Raw genomic sequence first — 22,526 nt, forward strand, 5'->3', positions numbered from 1 at the left:
ACCCGATAAAAAAATCTCGAGCAGCACACATATGGCGGGGGGGGTGAGGATTGTTGGGGTTTAGTCCCACATCGTGTAGCGATGGTGGGGGAGCACAACATATAAGGCGGGATAAGCCCCCACCTATCAGGCTAGTCTTTTGGGTGGAGTAAGGCCCAAGGCCTTATATGTTGTAGCTCCGGTGGACCTAGGACCTGTGGGAGCGCAGGCTCGTGGCTCGACACTAGCCGGGCCGGCTGCAAGCCAGCTCCAAGATCGTGAACTCGGTGGTCACCACCGGTTCCAACAATTGGTATCAGAGCCGGTACCTATGGTCAGAAAAAGCTAAACCCGATAAAAAAAATCTCGAGCATCACATATGGCGGGGGCACCCCGATGTGTGACTAAGGGGGAGATTGTTGGGGTTTAGTCCCACATCGTGTAGCGATGGTGGGGGAGCACAACATATAAGGCGGGAGAAGCCCCCACCTATCAGGCTAGTCTTTTGGGTGGAGTAAGGCCCAAGGCCTTATATGTTGTAGCTCCGGTGGACCTAGGACCTGTGGGAGCGCAGGCTCGTGGCTCGACACGAGCCGGGCCGGCTGCAAGCCAGCTCCAAGATCGTGAACTCGGTGGTCACCACCGGTTCCAACAGACCTGGGACCTGTGGGAGCGCAGGCTCGTAACGAGCCGGGCCGGCTGCAAGCCAGCTCCACGATCGTGAACTCGGTGGTCACCACCGGTTTCAACAATTGGTATCATGAGCTTATGGTCAGAAAAGCTAAACCCGATAAAAAAATCTCGAGCGTCACATATGGCGGGGGCACCCCGATGTGTGACTAAGGAGGAGATTGTTGGGGTTTAGTCCCACATCGTATAGCGATGGTGGGGGAGCACAATATATAAGGCGGAAGAAGCCCTCACCTATCAGACTAGTCTTTTGGGTTGAGTAAGGCCCAAGGCCTTATATGTTGTCAGCTCCGGTGGACCTGGGACCTGTGGGAGCGCAGGCTCGTGGTAACGACCCGGGCCGGCTGCAAGCTAGCTCCAAGATCGTGAACTCGGTGGTCACCACCGGTTCCAACAATTGGTATCAGAGCCGTCCATGGTCAGAAAAGCTAAACCCAATAAAAAATCTCGAGCAGCACACATATAGCGGGGGCACCCCGATGTGTGACTAAGGGGGAGATTATTGGGGTTTAGTCCCACATTGTGTAGCGATGGTGGAGGAGCACAACATAAGGCAGAAGAAGCCCCCACCTATCAGGCTAGTCTCTGTAAGCCAGCTCCAAGATCGTGAACTCGGTGGTCACCACCGGTTCCAACAATACCTACTACCATTAATAGCCTTTCCTCAGCGGCTGCTGTACTTCCTTCAACTTTGGGCACATTTGAATGCGCACTTTTGATATGTGTGCAATCGCTTCTGGTCCACCGATTGATACAAGGTCTTCACAAGAAATAATCTCTAGTGTATGGAGTGATTTGAGATTATTGCTCCACAGGTCACGTGGAATGTACTCTATGTGTTTGCATCTAATCATCTCCAGTGATTTGAGGGATGTGAGGTTCTCCAGACACCTCACAGAAAAATAACAACAATCAATCCCATAAGCTGAGGTTTTGGAGGGATGATGGTAACACTATTCCATCTTCCCATCTGAGACGTGGACACAGTTTAATGGACAAGGTCTTCAGAATGGACCAACCACCATTAAGAGTCTCTAGCTCTCTGCAGTTCTGAATGGTTAGATGTGTGAGCAGCGGGGCCTTCTCTCTATTGAATGTCAGAGATACCAGATGGTAGCTTGATAAATGAAAGGTGATCAGGGAACGGCAATCAATATCGTCTCCAAGATTCCCAGAATCTTCCAAAACAAGCTTGTTTAGGGATAGGGCCTGTATGTTGCATAATCCAGGCTCGGTTAGTCTCCTTAGTTATCTGGTGTTTTGTTAGTTAGAATAAGTGGGCCTGGTCACAATCGGTCATGGCGCGTTTGTAGCCGCCAGACGCATGCAAAGTTCATGCGGTGGTGCTCCGTTTCTTTCGTTTCGTAGTGGTGACTGCGCCCTACATGAGCTCGTTCGTGGGATGGCGCGGACCGATAGGAGATCGTGTGGTGCGCAGGTTTAGCGGGCATGGTGGCTTTGGCCGTGTAATGGAGTCTGTATATATTGAGTCAATATAGTCCAGAAAAGGCTGCAGTTCTAGGCGGCACAAAAAAACCGTGTTCCTCTGTTCGCGTTGTGTGCGTGTGTGCGTTTGATTTCTACGCAGGGCGTCGTTCTCGGCTCCGGCGAAGGACGCCGGCGAGAAGGGGACAACAATTGGTACCAGAGCCGGTTAGAGGAGGGACCGGGTTCGTCTCGATGGCGTCACGAAGCCACACGCCGCAGCGATCGCCGTCTCGGAGCCGTTCACCGCGGCGCCGTTCACGAACCCGTGGTGGACGCCGATCGCGCCTAGTGCATCCACGGGAAGCCGTCGTCGAGCGCGTCGTGTGGGAGACGTCGGGCTCCGGCAACGCAGCTCACGAAAACCAACTACGACTCGTGGTCGTTGCTCATGAAGCTGAAGCTGCAGTCCTGGTATCTCTGGGATGTGATCGAGGACGAGGACGTCGACTTCCACGACGACCGTTCCGCGCTGGAGGCCATCTGCTCCGGCGTGCCCCAGGAGATGGTGCCGACACTGGCGACCAAGCCATCGGCAAAGGAGGCGTGGGAAGCGATCCGGACGATGCGCATCGGCGATGATCGGGTGCGGAAGTCGACGGCGCAAAGTCTTCGGGCGAAGTACGAGCAGATTAGTTTCCGTGATGGTGAGTCCGTCGAGGATTTTGCCCTACGCCTGTCTAATCTCGTGCAGCGCCTGGTGATCCTTGGGGATCCCGAACCGGAGCCGAAGGTGGTGGCTAAATACCTCCGCGTACAGGCAACTCGTGATGTCGATCGAGACGCTCCTCAACATCAACGAGCTCTCGATCGAGGAGGTCATGGGCAGACTCAAGGCGGCGGACGACGGGCACGATCTCGGGGGTGGTTCAGGCTCGTCCACTGCGCGCCTCAACCACACAGAGGAGGAGCTTGTGGCGCAGGTTGTGTCCCGGCTGTAACTCTCGGGCGCAGGCGCTTCTGGAGGTGGACGGCCTCCGTCGTCTAACCAGAGGCGTGGGCGCGGCCACGGAGCGCCGAAGGGCCAAGAAGGCGGTGGCAGTTCCAAGTCTTCCCCCGGCGGCGATGGGAAGAAGAAGCTCGCCAGCGATGAGTGCGCCTACTGTGGCAAGACCGGGCACTGGGCCTGCGAGTGCCGCAAGAAGAAGCGCAACGATGCAGCCCATGTGGCCCAAGCCCAGGAAGAGCCCATGGAGGGAGCACTGATGCTGGGTGTGGCCTCCCTCGACTGTACTCCTTCCATAACAATGCCGCCGCCGGTGAGTTCAACTCCCCCAGCCGCAGATGGCGATCTGTTGGTTCAGATTGACGGAGGAGGCAGTACGCGGTGGACCTTTGCAGACGAGGAGCTGACTCCCGTTGCGCTGGTGGCTCTGGCTACACTGAGCACTGTAGCACCTCAACACTTAGGCGTTGCACAGGAGATCCACCTTCATGAGAACAAGTTGTTTGTTCAGCTCGGCGAGAAGGGCGATGGTGGGTGCACGCGCTGGATCCTCGACACTAGCGCGACAAACCATATGATGGGCCAACGTGCGTTCTTCTCCGAGCTCGACACTGGTGTCTGCAGCACCGTGCGGTTCGGCGACGGCTCCGTGGTCGCCATCGAGGGCCGTGGCACGGTCCTCTTCAAGTGCAAGAACGGGGAACACCGTCTGCTGTCTGACATCTACCACATTCCCAAGTTGACGGTGAACATCATCAGCCTGGGGCAGCTTGACGAGGATGATCACGAGGTACGGATCAAGAAGGGGATCCTACGGATTTGGGATCAGAGGAGCCGATTGCTGGTGATGGTGAAGCGTTCGGCAAGCCGGCTGTACTTCCTCGACATCGACATCGCGTAGCCAGTGTGCCTTGCCGCGCAGAGCACTGAGGTGGCCTAGCAATGGCATGCCAGGTTTGGACATCTCGGGTTCTAGGGGCTTCGCGCACTGTCCAAGGGCGGCATGGTGCGTGGTCTGCCGCCGATCGACCACATCGACCAAATCTGTGACAACTGCTTAGCGGGCAAGCAGTGACGGCATCCGTTCCTGGTGGCCAGCAGGTACCATGCGTCGCGTCCGTTGGAGCTCATGCACATAGACCTGTGCGGACCGATCACGCCAGAGACACCAGGAGGGAAGCGGAGTTTTCTCCTTGTGGTCGACGACAAGAGCAGGAACATGTGGCTTGTGCTGCTGGTGTCAAAGGATCAAGCGGCGTCGGCCATCATCCAACTCTAGGAGCGCATCGAAGCCGAAGCGGGGAGGAGGATGGGCACGCTCCACATAGATCGTGGGGGCGAGTTCACGACACGCGCGTTCGTCAACTACTATGCCGAGCAGGGCATCGACCGTCATCTCACCGCGCCGTACACTCCTCAACAGAACAGCGTGGTGGAGAGGCGGAACCAGACGGTGCTTGGGATGGCCAGGAGCATGCTCGAGGCGAAAGGCATGCCAGGCTAGTTGTGGGGGGAGGCGGTTGCCATGGCCGTCTTCATCCTCAATCGGTCGCTGATGAGGAGCGTCGAAGGGAAAACTCCATACGAGGTCTGGTATGGTGCAAAGCCCTCAATTCACTTCTTCCATGTGTTCGGATGTGTGGCACATGTGAAGGTGGCCGGCGGGCATTAGCTAAAGCTGGATGACCGGAGTAAGCCGATGGTGTTCATCGGGTACAAGCCGGGGTCCAAAGCATACCACTTCTTCAACCCGGACACCAGGCGTGTGATCATCTCGCATGACGCGGTGTTCGATGAAGGCAAAGCATGGGATTGGAGCAGCATTGGCGAGCCTAGCGGGCAGGACACCGAGCCGTTCCACGTCGAGTACACGACTGTCATGCTTCGCCACGACGTCGCCACTGGTCCACAACAAGGGAGCATGGCGGACACACAGTCTACGGTGGGCATCGACAATGTGGTGCCTGCACTAGGGTCACCATCAACACTGATGTGCACGCCTAGCGGGGTTGGAGCCCCTGCTGTGGCTGGTGCGCCAACGGAATTTGTCTCACCGCCGACTGCTCTGGACATCGACAATGATCACGATGACGATGCACCTCTGCGGTTTAGAGCACTGGACAACGTGCTCGGGCCAGCAGATATTCCTGGCTTGGCGGAGCGGGAGTTCGTGGTCGACGAGGAACTACTACTCGCCACTAGTGACGACGAGCCAGCAACGTTTGAGGAAGCGCGTGGGGACGCGCGTTGGCGAAAGGCTATGGTGGAGGAGATGATGTCCATTGAGGAGAACAAGACATGGGCGCTGGTCGATCTTCCACCTGGTCACCGCCCAATCGGCCTCAAATGGGTGTACAAGCTGAAGCGTGATGAGCAGGGCGTCATCATCAAGCACAAGGCATGAATCGTCGCCAAGGGGTACATTCAGTAGCCGGGGATCAACTATGACGAGGTGTTCGCTCCTGTTGCTCGGATGGAGTCCGTGTGGATGCTGTTTGTAGTTGCTGCTCAGCGGCGCTGGCTTGTCCATCACATGGACATGAAGTCAGTGTTCTTGAACGGTGAGCTGAAGGAAGAGGTATACGTCCGGCAGCCACCGGGGTTTGTTGCAGCAGGACATGAAGGCAAGGTCTTGAGGTTGAAGAAGGCTCTATATGGGCTTCGTCAAGCGCCGAGGGCGTGGAATGCAAAGCTGGACTGTAGCCTATGTGAGCTGGGGTTCACTAGATGCACCAGCGAGCATGGTATGTACACCAAAGGCACACCGACTTCGCGAGTGGTGGTGGGTGTCTATGTTGATGACCTGATCATCACTGGAGCAAGGCCATCGGATGTGGATGCATTCAAGGAGCAGATGTCGCGTCTGTTCTGGATGAGCGACCTCGGGCTTTTGTCGTTCTACCTCGGGCTAGAGGTCAAGCAAGGCAAGGATGCCATCAAGCTTGGGCAAGCTGCATATGCTCAAAAGCTGCTGGACAAGGCGGGGATGGGGGCGTGCAACCCCTGTCACACACGGATGGAGGTTCGGTTGAAGCTCTCGGCAAAGAGCTCAATGCCGGAGGTCGATGCAATGATGTATAGGAGCCTGGTGGGGAGTCTGTGCTATCTGGTACATACAAGGCCCGACATCACATAAGCGGTTGGCTATGTGAGCCACTTCATGGAGAAGCCACGTCAGGAGCATTTGGTCGCCGTCAAGCACATTCTGCGCTACATCGCCGGCACAGTCGACTACGGCATTGTCTACTCCAAGCGCTGCGACATCGATAACAAGGTGATGGGATACTCGCTAATAGGGTACAGTGATAGTGACTTGGGGGGGGGGACATCGATGAGAGGAGAAGCACGGGCGGCGTCATCTTCTTCCTCGGAGACATGCCTGTGTCTTGGCAGTCCCAGAAGCAGAAGACGGTGGCCCTGTCGACGTGCGAAGCTGAGTACATGGCGGGTGCTGCAGGAGCGTGTTAGGCCATGTGGCTCATGCGGTTGCTGAGAGACATCACCGGCGTCAAATCCTAGCCGCCGCTACTAAATATGGACAATCAGTCTGCTATTGCGCTGAGCAGAAATCCCGTTTTACACGACAGAAGTAAGCACATTGACACCAAATATCATTTCATTCGTGAATGTGTGGAGAATGGGAAGATCTGCGTCGATCATGTGAGCATCGAGGAGTAGCTCGCGGATGTTCTAATGAAGTCACTTGGGCACGCGCGATTCAGTGAACTTCGGTCCAAGATTGGCGTCGTCAGTTTGAGGTAAACCGAGTCAGTCTTAGGGGGAGATTGTTGCATAATCCAGACTCAGTTAGTCTCCTTAGTTTTCTGATGTTTTGTTAGTTAGAATAAGTGGGCTTGATCATAATCGGTCATGGCACGTTTGTAGCCACCAGACGCATGCAAAGTTCATGCGGTGGTGCTCCGTTTCTTTCGTTTTGTAGTAGTGACTGCGCCCTACATGAGCTCGTTCGTGGGATGGCGCGGACCGATAGGAGATCATGTGGTGCACAGGTTTAGCGGGCATGGTTGGTTTGGCCGTGTAATGGAGTCTGTATATATTGAGTCAATATAGTCCAAAAAAGCCTGTAGTTCTAGGCGGCACAAAAAACACCATGTTCCTCTGTTCGTGTTGTGTGCGTGTGTGCGTTTGATTTCTGCATAGGGCGTCGTTCTCGGCTTCGGCGAAGGATGCCGGCGAGAAGGGGACAACACTGTAGACATTGTGAGTTGATCTTTGGACAATTGCACACCTCCATTTCTTCAAGGGAAAGCCAATCCCCATTAAGAGTCTCTAGCTCTCTGCAGTCTCGAATGGTTAGGCCAGTGAGCAGCGGGACCTTCTCTCTATTGAGTGTTAGAGATGCCAGATGGTAGCTTGATAAAAATAAGGTGGTTAGGGAACGACATTCAATATCGCCTCCAAGATTGCTAGAATCTTTCAAACAAAGCATGTTTAGGGACGGGGTCGGCAGACGCTGTGAGTTGATCTTTGGACAATTGTGCACCTTCAGTTCTTTAAGGGAAGGCAAACCCCCAAACCTTTCTTCTGGTATAGATTCCAAACTTGTGCAATCTTTAATCAGCATTTTCTTGATGGCAGGTATATAAGCTGGTTGTAGAAACTGTTCAAGGCTTGATAACTTCGGGCAGTCTATAACCCTTATCTCTATTAATGATGACAAAATGGTAGGGACATCAGAACCATGAAACCAGATTGGAAGGTATTCACCTGGACAACCTTGGAGGCACACATATTTGATATTTGTGGAGGATGTAATGCTTCAAACACTACTATCTCATTATGCACTTGAGGTCCCGATGAAAGATATATATCTTTAGACCAATCCAGAGTCAGATTAAAATTATCCTTCTTCTTCATAAGTTCAATTTTTTCTGCACTTACATTTTTGCACCCCAAGTGTTAAGCTTACATTTTTGCACTTGCATTGCATGAGCATAAGCATCATCCATTCATTTGCACTCATGAGCATGAAATGATACATTTTCTAATTGTGATTACTTTCATAAAATGCTTAAATTGCCTTGTGAATGCTTAGTGATCATGCTTGATAATGCAAGTGGGTGTTGTTTGGTCATTAAACCAACTTAAACACACTTAGGATGAGAAATGAAACCAAGTTTATATTTGTGATTTGGTCCAAAAATGCTTCTAAGTGTTGGTATGACTTGAATGACCTCTATCATGTTGATTGTTTGACCTATCTTGGCTAACTACTTAGAAGGCATGCATGGCAGTGGGACCTCAATAAAAGTTGTAGTTTAGCTCCTATAGAACAAACTTTGTTTCATGGTCAAGTGCTGGATCAGTGCCTAGCTTAGTCAAATAGGGCTCACAAAAATCAATTCAATGCTGATTTTGAAACCAAAAAAATGATCATAAAGTGACTTTCAGTTTCCATGTACCCCTCTTTGGACATTTTAGTTTGAAAACCATTTTGAATTAGACAAAACTTCTTTAAGCAATCTTGTAGTACTCTTATAGCTCTAACAAATGGTGAAAATGGTTGGTCAAAATTCACCACGGTTTGGGAGATCTGGGGGCTCAAAGTTTGGGTTTTAGGCGATGTTGGCGGGCCATAATCGACCTTTGCCGATTCAAATAGGATGCTGCCGATGTTTCACCACCGATAGCCTGCCACGGGGGTACCCGGGGCAGTATGTTCGGGCTTCGACGTATGCTAAACTCGATGGTTAACGTAAGAGACAGTTGATTTATCCTAGTTCAGGCCCTCGATCGTAGATCGAGTAATAACCTTACGTCCAGCCGGCGTTAGCCTTTGCGTTGGATTGATTGTGATATGTTGTGTTGTACAATTGTCGTCTTCTTCTCTCAGGAGCCCTGCCCTCCTTTATATAGTCAGGAGGCCAGAGTCCTAGTCGGTTTACAATGAGATTTCCTAGTAGGATTACTTAATAGTTCTACTACTAAGATTACATGGGAAGAATCCTAGTTAGATTAGATCTTCTCTCTCCCTTGCGGGGTATCCTGTGGGTCCCACATCGATAAGCCCCCGAGCACTTCATGGTTGAGCTCTGAAAGTCTCGCTTTGCTCCTTCAAGTCTTGTTGAGTAGGAACAAAATGTCATCCGAGTGCTTTCTAGAGTGAAACCTTGTAGCACTTCTTGGGATCTTCGAGTGGTGAGTGCTTTTTGAAGAAAAAGTACATCCATCTGGTTGTAGCCCCCGAGCCTCTTGCTATTTGGAACAAGGAGTTGGAGGATCTTGTCTTGAAGTTGCTCTGATTGTTCGTTGAAGTTTTATCAAAAAGAACTCGAATATGGCTCATTCCGGGTTCTTTTTGTCGTAATGTCTTGAAGTGGTCTACGTTGAGGAAGTCTTTTGGTGACGTGCGCTTTTTTGAAGAAAAAGTGCACTCACTGAGTGTAGCCCCCGAGCCTCTTGCTATTTGGAACAAAAAGTTAGAGGGTCTTGATCCTTTATGTTGTTTGAAAATTTGTGTTCTTAAGTAGTCCCCGAGACTTGGATTATGTCATCATCCGAGTAGTTTTGCGGCATCTTTCCGTAGCGGCCCTTTAGTCTTGGATTAAACCATCAACCGAGTAGTTTCGCGGCATGCAGCCTCCGAGCTTATGTCTGGGTTCTTTTTGGGTGGGTGCAATTTTTTGTAAAAATTGCACTCATTGAGTGTAGCCCCCGAGCCTCTTGCTTTTACTTGCAAAAGTTGGAGGGTCCAGATTCTTGTCTTCCAAAAAAATTCTGGGGCTATGTATCCCGCAGCCCCGTGCTTTGTCCGAGTTCTTCTCTTTAGAAAAGAAGTCGGATGAAGAGTCTTGATGTGTCGTCGTCGTTGTAGTCTTGAGTTTCTTGTATTCTTGGTCCTTTGTCTTTGGTTTCGAGCCTTCGGGAGTAGTTGAAATGAAGGCCGAGCTCCCTAGCTTAGTGTTGATTAAGCTATGATGCTGGCCAAGCCCCCGAGCGTATATCCGTGTTGTTTCATTCAGGAAGAACTCGGATGCGAGGTCTTGGCGTATTCTTTGATAGTCTGCTATTGTCAGATGTAGTTGTATAGTGGTAGTTGAGTGTAAATACCTTTTGTTCACGGGTTGTACTGTGCTGGTATATTCTTCCGAATATGCCTGTCTTCGAGTACTGTTTCCTCTCGCCTGAGTCATCCATTATTGAGTCCTGTCTTTTCACTGTGTCCTTTGTTAGGCTTATTTTGTTGGTACTCCTAGTCCATGTGCGCCACTCTTTTGGTCTATAAATACTGTCCTAGAGTGCTTGTTTTCATCCATTGGACATTCTGTTGAAACCTTCGTGGTTATGAACATGGTAGTTTGTGAAGTAGAATAGCCCCCGGGCATATTTTGTAGTTCCTGTGTGTCTTGTCGTAGCTGGAGGAAGTCTTGTGATAGGGATTAGAGGTAGGCTAATCCCGCAACAGCATTGTGCCAGGATGTACGTGGTGGTAGTTGGAGGAAGTCTTGTGATGTGGGCTTCGTTCCTTCATCCGACAGTTCTGGGTTGATCCTCGTCGCCTGTCTTGAGACTGTCCGGTGCAGATCAACACCATATCCAGCATCACATCGGTCTTGGGTAGACAGATGCCCGCCGGCCTTCTTTGCTCCATGTTGCCCTGCCGTGCTGCCAATTTCCGCCTTGGATGCACTGCGTCCGTCCTTTGAAGAAAATAGTGTAGCTAATGGCGGTTTGTCCTTCCGAGTAGCAATTTGGGACATGTAGTCGTTCTAGAGCCTAGCCGTGTCCGTGTTCCTCTTTGCTACTTTGCTTTTCGTGGTGCCGAGTTTGTTGGGTCTTGTAAGATTTGTAATCTTCTATTTTTGAAGTCGCTTGTAATGTAACGAATCTTGTCTTCTAAGTTGTCTTTTACTTTTCTGCTGTGATCCCTGTCGTTCATGAGATTACCGAGTTCTTTCTTAAATAACCGGGTTCCTTTGTTCCTTGCGAGGTAGCCCTTTCTTTTTTCATGGTTTGACGAGTTGTTCTTGTAGCGATCTGATAACTCTGCCGTGGTGCTGGACGGATAAGTCTGAAATCTGCCCGTTGGTTTGTACCGTTGTGTGGATTCGTGCCCTTCGTCGTTTTAGCTACGTCGGTAAATGGACCGTTGCGTTCTCACACTGTGTTTTAACGGGCCTCGTGGGCCATTTTCATCACTGAAAAATCTATTTAAAGACCTTTTATCTTCCTTTCCTTTGTTGCCCAGCTCTTGCCTTTAAACCCTAGCTTTCAGAAATCCGCCGCCGTCATCGTCGCCGTCACTTGAGCACCACCATCCTAGCTTCATCTTCCCCAGTACCTTTTTGCTTCCGCTAGTTCATGGGAAAGAAGAAAACCGCAAGCAAGTCTCAGGCGACCTTCGTGGACGAGGAGTCATCCCTTTCTTTGATCGAAAACCAGGAGTTCATGGCCATGAGGGCTGCTCAGAAGGTTTGGCCGGCTCCAACAACAAGCGAAGACCAGTTGCGCGAGTTCGTTAGCGACGGCTTGATCCAAAGCAAAGTCATCGCTGAATGGAGAGTTCCAGGCGAGCATCGGGTTCTAGCTCCGGGTCCTTGTGAGATTGTCCTCTTCGTTTTCTTTGTCCGCGCCGGACTTTGCCTTCCTGCTTCCGCCTTCCTTCATCAGTTTCTTGGTTATTTCGGGGTTAGTCTGAACCATATAACTCCCAATGTCGTTCTTCATCTTTCTATTTTCGTTCATCTTTGTGAAGCTTTCCTTGGAATCCCTCCTTCTCTATCTCTTTTTCGCTTTTTCTTTCATCTGAAACCTCAACCCCGTTGTGAAGAAACTAGCGTTCTTGGCGGTTGCGGGATTCAGTTTCGCCAGGGTCTCAAGATTAAGTTTTTTGACTATGACCTGGTCGATTCTGTAAAAGATTGGCGTGCCGAGTGGTTTTACGCTGCCAATTTGATCCCTTCCCTCGTCGTCCACTCTAGATCTGGTCCTGTGGTGAATGACCGATGGGACAAGAAGCTTGAGTCACCTGCTGAGATTCAAGTGATCCAGCCACTCCTTGATAGGATTAGCATGCTGAAGCAGCAGGGTTTGACCGGCTTCGGAATTGTTTTGAGCTTTCTTCATCGCCGGGTTCAGCCTTTGAAAGAGCGGGAGCATCTTGGCTTTGAGTATTCTGGGGCCGAGGATCCTTCACGCATGGTCCCAGCTCTTGAGCTGATCGGTGAGGAGGTACTCGAGCGTCTCCAGAAGATGCTGAAAGGAGTGAGCGTCATTCCTCCTGCTGTCTCCGAGTTCTCAACCAACAACCCGCCCCCAGCTGTGAGTTGTCTATCTTTTTGTTTGAGTACTTTATGTACTCTTGCTGCATCCGTTCTTGCTTAGCTTTTCTTTGTCTCGGTGTTTTATCCTTTTTCGCAGGAGCTTGGGCGGAACTTTGTCGATCTGATCCCCCTTGATGTTCTCCCTGCCGTGGTGGAGACTGGGGATCGTCTAGCTGGAACTTCTGCAATTAGTAAGTCCCAAACCTCTACAGCCCTTCCTGGGGTTTCTTCTGGATTTGTTGATGTATATGAAGAATATGTTCCTCGTCTAGTCCCTCGCGGTCCTCGCAATGTCCCGAAGAGGGGGTGAACGGATGGGTCTTCATCTGGCCTGCCTGTCTCCAAGAAGCCTCGCAAACCAAGTACTCCCTCAGGTACTCCAGTCGTTGCTAGCATGCTCTTAGGTGAGCACATTTAATACTCTTTGTTCCTTTATTTTCCTGTTTCTCTCTTGAACCGAGTACTTTTTATCCTCTTTTCAGCAGGTGCTCTGGTTTCCTTGGCTGAGGAAGAAGAGGATGATGAAGTACCCCTCATCATGCGGCGGTGAGTTGTTTTTCATATTCCTGTTGCATTGAATTTCTCTTCTTTGTCTTGACTTTTAGTCTTGAACTTTTTGAAGTAATCGAAGGTCGGGTGTGAATTCTTCCGAGGCTCCCGCGCCGACTTCTTCTGAAGCTCCGGTGTCGAGTTCTTTGGTAGCCTCTGTCCCGAGCTCTACCGCTCCTCCAGTGCGGAGTTCTTCCACAGCTCCAGCCCTGGCTTCTTCCGCGGCTCCGTTGTCGGCTATCCCGCTCCCGTCGCCGGGTGGCGGGGACGTTTTCGCCGTCGTGGCTCCCCCTGCGAGGCCTTCTTTTGGCTTCACGAAGAAGAAAGTGGTCGGGTGAGTAAATTCTGGCTTTTATCTTTTTGGCTTCTATCTTCCTTCTTCTGGTTCTTATCGGTGCTTCCTTTTATCACTTTTCAGTGTTTCGTCTTCTCTCGTTTCTTCATCGACTTCTTCTCTGCCTCCCGCCGTGCCAACGAGTTCCGAGCCTCAGGACTCACAACATTCTGTTGATGAAGTTGCTATGGGGGCTTCGGAGCTACCTGGCGAAGTTGCGGATTTGGCCGCTCCGGAGGTGACTGTGGCCGTCATGCTGGGTCCTTCTGAGGGTTTGGCTCCGGCTTCTCTGGAGGTTGCTTTGGTCACTCCTTCTTCGCCTAGCCGGCCTCTCCTTCCCCTTCTCTTGCTTCCGGCGGTCCCTCTTTTTCCGATGACGTGGTGCAACAGTTCGATGCCACCCATCGGTTATCGAAGCTAACCACAGCCTGGGGGTGCTTGTCGACCCTCGCGACTTCTTTTGGTGAAAAGCTCCAGGTAGGTTTTACTGCCACTCTTTTTTGCGTGCTTGTTTTTCTTCTATCCTTATGCCTTGTTTCTCTTTGCCTCTTTTCGCTCAGTCTTTCTCTCGTGATCATTCTGGCTTCTTTTTCTCATCTGAAAATGAGAGAAAGTTGTCTTCTGAGGTGGACGCTCTGAAAGCCGATCTCGACCTTCTCCGGGCTGAGTTGGAGACAGAGCGTCAAATGCACCGAAAGGAGGAGAAGACCCTTCGTGCCCGGGTAGTGGAGATGGAGAAGCAGAGAGATGCCGTGGTGGAGTCTGCGAAGAATGAATGCAAAGGTGCCGTGGGTTCTACCTGTTTCTTCTTGTATTTTGACTTCTTTTTCCGCTGACTTGTTCTTGGGTGTCTTCTCTAGTTCTCCGAGTTGAGAAGCAGAAGCTCTCGGAGAGTATCGATGAAATGAAGGCTCTTGTCCGCTCCAGTCATAATAAGGCTGAGGAGGTAATTACTCATGCTGAGGAAGAACTCACCCTTGCTAAGCTGATTAGGCGTGGAGCTGATAGAGATCTTGTGTAGGCCCAAAAAACTATTGAAGGCTTGTCCGGGAAGCTGGCGACGAATACTGAAAATTGGAACGTTTTGTGGAAATCTTTTCGTTCAGTAGCCGATGTTCTCCGGACTCTAGCAGATGACGGACAATCTTGGGCGCAGTTCATTCCCCGGATTCTGACTCGTTTCCAAGAGTTCGTGAAGAAGTGTGCTCAAGTATGTACCAAGAATGTGCTGGCCCAGGTCCGGGTCCTTGCTCCAGAGGCGCCTCTGTCCAAGATAGCAGAGGAAGCTGAAAGCCAAGAATACCTTAACGCCGTTGAGAGGATGGAGCCTGAGGTCGAAGGTTTAGCCAGTAGGGTTGTAGACAGTCTAAATATTGACATTTCCCTTTCTGATGACAATGCCTGATCCGATTGAGCACCCCCTTGTAATATTACACTCCTCTTTAAATGAAGATTCTTTATTTTTGTTGATGTATTCTTTGCCTGGGTGCGGTCGAAGTTACTTGACTTGCTGAGTACTTTGTCCTGTTTTCGTCTCTGCTCTGCAAAACAACTCTGTGCGTTATCCTGACGAGACCCCTCGATTTGTCGAGTACTTTTCTTTTCTTCCTCTTTTGTGATCCGTCGAGTGCTTTGTCCACGCTATGACTTGTTAGATGTAAATCTTTGTGTTGATAACCTTTCGTCCGCGCTATGTAAAAACGACTCGGCATAGAATGTTGCCTTGACGAACTTCGGCATCCGAATGCTTTTTGAGTGGCGCTTGTGCTTTTCTGAGGAAAAAGTATTCCTATCTGGATGTAGCCCCCGAGCCTCTTGCTTTTCGGAATGAAGAGCTGGAGGGTCTTTTGAAGTGCAATTTCGGTCGACTAGTTTTAGCTTTTAGCTACCCTCATCGGTGTGCTCAAGCATTTTTTAGCTATTTTGCTCTTGGCCGGGATGCTCAGGCATGTTTTCAGCCATTTTGCTTTTTGTTTTGGGTGTTAGCTTTTAGCTACCCTCATCGGCGGGCTCAAGCGTCTTTTCAGCTATTTTGCTCTCAGCCGGGATGCTCAGGCATGTTTTCAGCCATTTTGCTTTTTGTTTTGGGTGTTAGCTTTTAGCTACCCTCATCGGCGGGCTCAAGCATCTTTTCAGCTATTTTGCTCTCGGCCGGGATGCTCAGGCATGTTTTCAGCCATTTTGCTTTTTGTTTCGGGTGTTAGCTTTTAGCTACCCTCATCGGTGGGCTCAAGCGTATTTTCAGCTATTTTGCTCTCGGCTGGGATGCTCAGGCATGTTTTTAGCCATTTTGCTTTTTGTTTCGGGTGTTAGCTTTTAGCTACCCTCATTGGCGGGCTCAAGCGTCTTTTCAGCTATTTTGCTCTCGGCCGGGATGCTCAGGCATGTTTTCAGCCATTTTGCTTTTTGTTTCGGGTGTTAGCTTTTAGCTACCCTTATCGGCGGGCTCAAGCGTCTTTTCAGCTATTTTGCTCTCGGCCGGGATGCTCAGGCATGTTTTCAGCCATTTTGCTTTTTGTTTCGGGTGTTAACTTTTAGCTACCCTCATCGGCGGGCTCAAGCGTCTTTTCAGCTATTTTGCTCTCGGCCGGGATGCTCAGGCATGTTTTCAGCCATTTTGCTTTTTTGTTTCGGGTGTTAGCTTTTAGCTACCCTCATCGGCGGGCTCAAGCGTCTTTTCAGCTATTTTGCTCTCGGCCGGGATGCTCAGGCATGTTGTGAAAACAACTCGTTGGAAGTCATGACAAGACATGCTGTGGATGAATATCATCTTTATTGATTATGAATATAAACTAATACATATGTTGTTGAAGAATATTGTCCTTCGTCGATTCTGAACGGTGGTCCCTTGTGGCTTGCATATCTGTTTTTTCTTGAGTTGTTTTTACGCGTAGAATCTTCTTAGCTGGCTGATGTGCCATGTATTGCTAACTTCTTTTCCATCTTCGGTTATTAACTTGTATGTGCCTGGTCCAGTGACTTTTGTGACAATGAACGGACCTTCCCATGGACTGATTAGCTTATGTCGTCCATCAGTCTTTTGTATCCTTCTTAGCACTAAGTCTCCGACTTCTTGTGATCGAGGATGGGTACTCTTGTTGTAGTGCCGTCTTAAACCTTGTAGGTATCTGGCTGATTGGAGGGTAGCGTTTACTCTGACTTCTTTTGAGCTGTCGAGTTCTAATCTTCTTGTGTGTTCTGCTTCTCCTTCATCGTATTGTTCTATCTTTGGTGATGTCCAGATCAAGTCGGCGGGCAGTACGGCCTCTGACCCGTAAACTAGGAAGAAGGGTGAGTAGCCTGTTGCTCTGCTTATTTGAGTTCGTAGCCCCCATACTACTTTCGGTAATTCTTCAATCCATTTGGACCCATAGTCCACTAGTTCTTCGTATAACCTTGGTTTTAATCCGGCTAGTATGAGTCCATTAGCCCTTTCTACTTGTCCGTTGGCTTCTAGATGTGCAACAGACGCATAGTCTATACTGAAACCACAGTCTTGTGCCCAGCTCTTGAATTCTATAGCTATGAAGGGGGAGCCTAGATCTGTGATGATTCGATTGGGCATGCCGAAGCAGTGCATAATGTCTTGGATGAACTCGACTGCTTTGGTTGCGCTGTATTTCATGAGTGGTTTGTATTCAATCCACTTGGTGAACTTGTCAATTGCTACAAAGATGTACTCGAAGCCGCCTTTTGCTTTCTTCAGGGGTCCTACTTGATCCAGCCCCCAGCAGGAAAAAGGCCAAGCGGGTGGGATGCAGATAAGATTGTGAGCTGGCACATGGGCTTGTCTTGCAAACATTTGGCAACCTTTGCATTTTCTGACAAGTTTTTCTGCGTCTTTCAAAACGGTTGGCCAGTAGAATCCGGTGCGAAATGCTTTGCCAACTAGTGTTCTTGAAGCGGCATGATTTCCACAGCAACCTGAGTGTATTTCGTCTAGGATCTCTTTTCCTTCTTCAAATGAGACACATTTTAGGAGTACTCCTGATGATGCTGCTCTTCTGTAAAGTCTATTTCCTACTAGAACGTAGTTTTTGCTTCTGCGAACAACTTGGGTGGCTTCTGCTTTATCTGCTGGCAATTTATTTTCTTTGATGTAGTCGATGAAAACTTGGCTCCATGAAGTGTTGATTACCAAGATCTGAACGCCTTTAGCCTGAATTTCATGGGTTGTTTCACCGGGTTGTTTGATAGAGGGAACTGATAGCTCTTCTATGAATACGCCGGGTGGAACCTTTGGTCTATCTGATCCGAGCTTGGCGAGGACGTCTGCTGCAATGTTGGAATCACGCAGGACATGTAGAATTTCTAATCCTTGAAAATGTTTTTCGAGTTTTCGTATTTCAGCACAGTAAGCACTCATGTTTTCTTTGGTGCAATCCCAATCTTTGTTGACTTGGTTGATGACTACTGCTGAATCACCGTATACGAGTAATCTCTTTATTCCGAGAGTAATTGCCACTCGTAACCTGTGGATGAGGGCTTCATATTCTGCTTCGTTATTTGTAGCTTGCCATAATATCTAAAGGATGTACTTGAGTTGTTTTCCTTCTGGAGAAATTAGGAGAACGCCTGCACCGGCCCCGCCTAGTTTGAGTGATCCATCAAAGTACATCTTCCAGTGGTCAAGGATTGTATCTGATAAAGGCTGTTGAATCTCTGTCCACTCGGCCACAAAATCAGCGAGGGCTTGAGATTTGATTGCTTTCCGCGGGGTGAAATCAATGTTAAGAGCTCCGATTTCAACTGCCCACTTGGATATGCGCCCCGTGGCATCTTTATTGTGTAGGATGTCTCCAAGTGGAAAATCTGTCACCACGGTAATCTTGTGGCTTTCGAAATAGTGGCAAAGCTTGCATGAGGTGATGAGTAGAGCGTAGAGTAGTTTTTGTACATGCAGGTACCGGATTTTGGATTCTGACAGTACTTCGCTGATGTAGTATACGGGACGTTGCACTTTATACACGCGCCCTTGTTCTTCTCTTTCTATGACTATTGCCGTGCTGATTACGGTAGAAGTCACCGCAATATATAGCATCATATCTTCGTCTTTCTTTGGAGGTGTCAGGACAGGCGACGAGGTGAGGTATTCTTTAAGTTTTTTGAAAGCTTCGTTGGCCTCTATTGTCCACTCGAACTTGTCTGTCTTCTTTAGTAGTTTAAAGAAAGGTAACCCCTTTTCGCCGAGTCTTGATATAAAACGATTGAGGGCCGCCATGCATCCTGTTAGTTTCTGCACATCTTTGATACTTCTAGGTGGGCCCATTTCTATTATAGCTCGAATTTGCTTGGTGCTGACTTTGATCCCGCGCTAACTGACCAAAAATCTGAGTAGTTGTCCTAAGGGAACTCCAAATACACATTTGTTTGGGTTCAATTTCCATCTCTATCTCTTCAAGTTTTCGAAGGTTTGCTTTAAATCTTCAATCAGAGTGTCTGGGTTCTTTGTTTTCACCACTACATTGTCCACGTATGCCTCCACATTTTCACCGATTTGATTCCCAAGGCAAGTTTGGATAGCTCTTTGGTACGTGGCACCAGCGTTCTTTAGTCCAAACGACATGGTCTTGTAGTAGTAGGCACCAAACGGGGTGATGAAAGATGTCTTGCTCTGGTCTTGTTCTTTTAGTGTGATCTGGTGATACCGTGAATAGAAATCGAGAAAAGATAATAGTGCAGATCCTGCTGTTGAGTCAACTATCTGGTCAATGCGTGGTAGCCCGAACGGATCTTTTGGGCAATGTTTGTTGAGATCTGTGTAGTCGACGCACATGCGCCACTCGTCCGTGTTCTTCTTCTGCACAAGGACCGGGTTTGCTAGCCAGTCTGGATGAAGGATTTCCCTGATGAATCCGACTGCCATCAGTTTTGTTATTTCCTTTTTAATTGCTGCCTTTTTGTCGGGTGAGAATCGTTGTAGCCATTGCTTTACAGGCTTGGAGCTTTCATTAACATCAATTCTATGCTTAGCCAACTCCCTTGGGACTCCTGGCATGTCGGCCGGCTTCCAAGCGAAGATATCTTTGTTGTCTTGAAGAAAGTTGGTGAGCGCGAGTTCCTATTTTGTCGAGAGGTGAGCACTGATGGTTGCTGTCTTGGAGGTATCACCTGTGCCTAAGTCAATTTGCTTGACGTCGGCTTCTTTTGGTGGTGCGATGATGCTGGGCTTTTTAGCCGATATTTCTAATTCTTCTTGGCTTGTCTCCACAGCGATTGCGGCTATTTCTTTTCTTCCATTGTCGGCTTGTGCTTTAGCTATAATTTGGATCGCCTGAACGTCGCAGTCAAAAGCACGCTTCAAATCGCTTCAAAGAGAAAGGATACCGTTGGGTCCTGGCATCTTAAGCAGTAAGTATGGATAATGTGGTATTGCCATGAATTTGGCCAGTGCTAGACGTCCGAGGATTGCATGATATGACGAATCGAAGTCAGCGACCTCAAATTTGATAAACTCTGTTCGGTAGTTTGAAGGAGTTTCAAAAGTAACGGGTAAAGTAATTTGTCCGAGTGGCATGGCTGCTTTGCCGGGTACTATTCCGTAAAAAGGTGTGCTTGTTGGCGTGATCATCTCGGCGAGTTGTAGTCCCATTTTCCTTAGAGTTTCTGAAAAGATGATGTTGAGTCCAGCTCCCCCATCGATTAGTACTTTGGTGACGGTCATACCAGCAATAGTTGGATCTAGAACCAGTAGATAATGGCCTGCGTTTTCCATGCTAGTCCATTGGTCTTCTCTGGTAAATTGGATAGGATACTGTGACCAATTGAGGTATCTTGGTGTAGCCAGTTCTGCTGTCATAATGGTCCGTAGTGCTAGTTTTTTTTGATGTTTGCTTCTGCAATCCGGAGCCCCTGAGAAGATCACTGCTACCGTTCCCCTGGGTTTTTGGAATCCTTTGTCCTTGTGGTTGTCTTCATCTCTTTTCTGATTGTCCTCTTTGGTGTTTTCCTTACTATCTTTTCTTGTATATCGATCATTGAAAGTGTAGCAATTTCCGATGGTGTGCCTCCCATTAGGGTGCAATGGGCAACGTATGTTTTCAATGTCATCATATCTTCTGGGTTTGGAAAACTTCTTTAATTTGTTGGCCATTGCCACAGTATTGTCTGGTCTACGTTTTCTTTCTTGATGTCTGTTATTTCGGTGATTTTGCTTGTCCGAGTTGTCCTGGTTGCTTCTGTCCGGGAACCTCTCTCGTGTTTTTTCTTCTGCAGTAATCATCTTTTCTACTGTTCGTCTGAATTCTTCATTGTTTCTCGGATTTTCTTTGCAGAAGTCTTGAAATTGCCACCTAGCCATGATTCCATGAGAGAAAGCTTCAATTACTTCTCGTTCGGTTATGTCATGCACTTGAGCTTGTAGTTCGCCGAATCATCGATAGTAATTTCTGAGACTTTCACCTCCCTTTTGCTTGAGTCCTTTTAGTTCTGCATGAGTGATTGGGTATGTAATGATTCCTGTGAAATTCTCATAAAAAACTCTTTGCAAATCCTCCCAATTTCTGATAGATCCTAGATTCAGTTTGTCGAACCATTAGAGGGGCATGGCTTCCAGTGCCATGGGAAAGAATAGGGTTTTGATATCGTCATCTCCTCCGGCTAGTTCAATTGATTGTGAATATATTTTGAGCCATTGCCTTGGTTCAGTTTTGCCATCATACTTGGAGTGGTTAGACGGTTTGAATTTGTGAGGTAATCGTACCAATGCAAGCCTATTCGCAAAACAGGGGAATCTGTCGTGTGTCCTGGTTTCTTTGAATTCGGATTCGGCACCTTCTTCTGGCCAACTGTCGTTTTGATGGGAATAATCTTGCGAGGTTGTCTGGGTAGGCACCCTACTCCTGGTCTTCCTTGGTTGTTCAAATCAGTGGCCTTGATTATGTTCCTTCCTACTTCCTCCGTCATGGCTTCCACCCAGCCCAAGTCTTTCGAAATCAGATTTCCTTTGATTTTGATCTTCTTGCCGGTGGGTTGTTGATCTGGCGGGTAGTCTTGATCGAGCTCTCTCTTCATGCGTTCTCGGGATTGTCAATCGGAGCAAGTCCTGGAGCTGTTCATACTTCTCACCAGGATGTGAAGTTGCTCCGAGTTCTTCTAATGCTTCTCGAATCTTATCGTAAGGCGTATTTGCCGTGCGTCTTCCTTCGACTTCTCGTTGTGATTTTCTTTTGTTGTACTCAGCCAACTCTGACTCATATCTGATCCAAGCTTCCCTGCGCTGCCTAGCACGGTGTTGGTGCCCTTGCTTCAACTTGTTTTTTCTTTCTCTAGCTTGTTTCTGACTCTCGGTTTCTCCATCGTAGCCCTGGGCAAAGGGTGATATGTTGGATTCTGATTCATCTGATGACCTGACATCGGGTGCTTCTGGGGGATTTAATGGTGACCGAGGACATCGAACCATGAGCACTTCTCGTGTGTGAGCCGTTCTGTTATTGGCGTTAGTTTTCATGCTGTCGGAGTCGCTGATAACTTTAGTAGATGCCTCGATGTCGTAGATCGAGTCTCCTTCTTGGTAAGGTAGAATAGCTGTTGTTGTTGTGCCGACTAGTTGGGTTCCACTATCTTTAGGAACGGAACCTGGCCAGTGGATGATACAGTCTTGCCATGTTATCGTTAGCATGAGACCCTCCTGGGCTCCTGTCAGTGGTATCCCGAACATTGGATTAAAGGATCTTTCGAACTGTCCCTGATAGGATTTTGCCATGTTGTCGAGCCCAAATGGAGAAGAACTCGACTTCTTGAAAGAATTCTGAGGGTAATCCAAGTTGTTTTGGGTTGTGCTCTGGAATCTTGCCAAAAAAGAACTCGGTTTCTTGAAAGCACTTGAATAAGACTTCATCTTGGACACGGAGCTTGAATTCGAGTCGGACGCGCGTAGCCGTGAAATCTTATTTGAATCGGATATTATGAGCTGCATGAATCTTCTGGTGAGCTGATCCGTCATAGTTGTTGAAATAGGAAATTCTTTATGATGATCTGGATCTTTGAAGAGATGGCCCTGAAGCTTGCCGTTGTTGTCTGCCTCGCAGATCCATGAGCCGAAGATGAAAGTTGATCCCGTCGGGAAGATTATGTTGTCGAGGTCCATCGAGCTCTCGGATGCAAAGTCGCCGAAAGCCCCTACCTGGCGCGCCAGCTGTCGATGTTTCACCACCGATAGCCTGCCACGGGGGCACCCGGGGTAGTATGTTCGGGCTTCGGCGTATGCTGAACTCGATGGTTAACGCAAGAGACAGTCGATTTATCCTGATTCAGGCCC

The 22,526-nt window shown here is 49.0% G+C and overlaps 1 protein-coding gene across 1 annotated transcript; it reads left to right on the plus strand.

Moving 5' to 3' along the window:
• The first annotated feature begins 2,545 nt into the window (after nucleotides 1-2,545).
• Nucleotides 2,546-4,001, plus strand: LOC136465012 (uncharacterized). The gene is made up of 2 exons (XM_066463920.1): nucleotides 2,546-2,921; nucleotides 3,109-4,001. The coding sequence occupies exons 1-2, from the start codon at nucleotides 2,546-2,548 to the stop codon at nucleotides 3,999-4,001; spliced, it is 1,269 nt and encodes a 422-aa protein (XP_066320017.1).
• Nucleotides 4,002-22,526: the final 18,525 nt, after the last annotated feature.

The sequence above is a fragment of the Miscanthus floridulus genome, chromosome 7 (genome assembly GCF_019320115.1).
Source record: "Miscanthus floridulus cultivar M001 chromosome 7, ASM1932011v1, whole genome shotgun sequence".
In the NCBI taxonomy this organism is placed as follows: domain Eukaryota; kingdom Viridiplantae; phylum Streptophyta; class Magnoliopsida; order Poales; family Poaceae; genus Miscanthus; species Miscanthus floridulus.

Excerpts from the sequence above, each read along its gene's own strand:
- LOC136465012 (XM_066463920.1), top strand. The coding sequence starts at position 2,546 with ATGAAGCTGAAGCTGCAGTCCTGGTATCTCTGGGATGTGATCGAGGAC. Across the intron at positions 2,922-3,108 it reads CCTCCGCGTACAGGCAACTC|GCGCTTCTGGAGGTGGACGG; the intron begins GTGATGTCGATC and ends TCTCGGGCGCAG.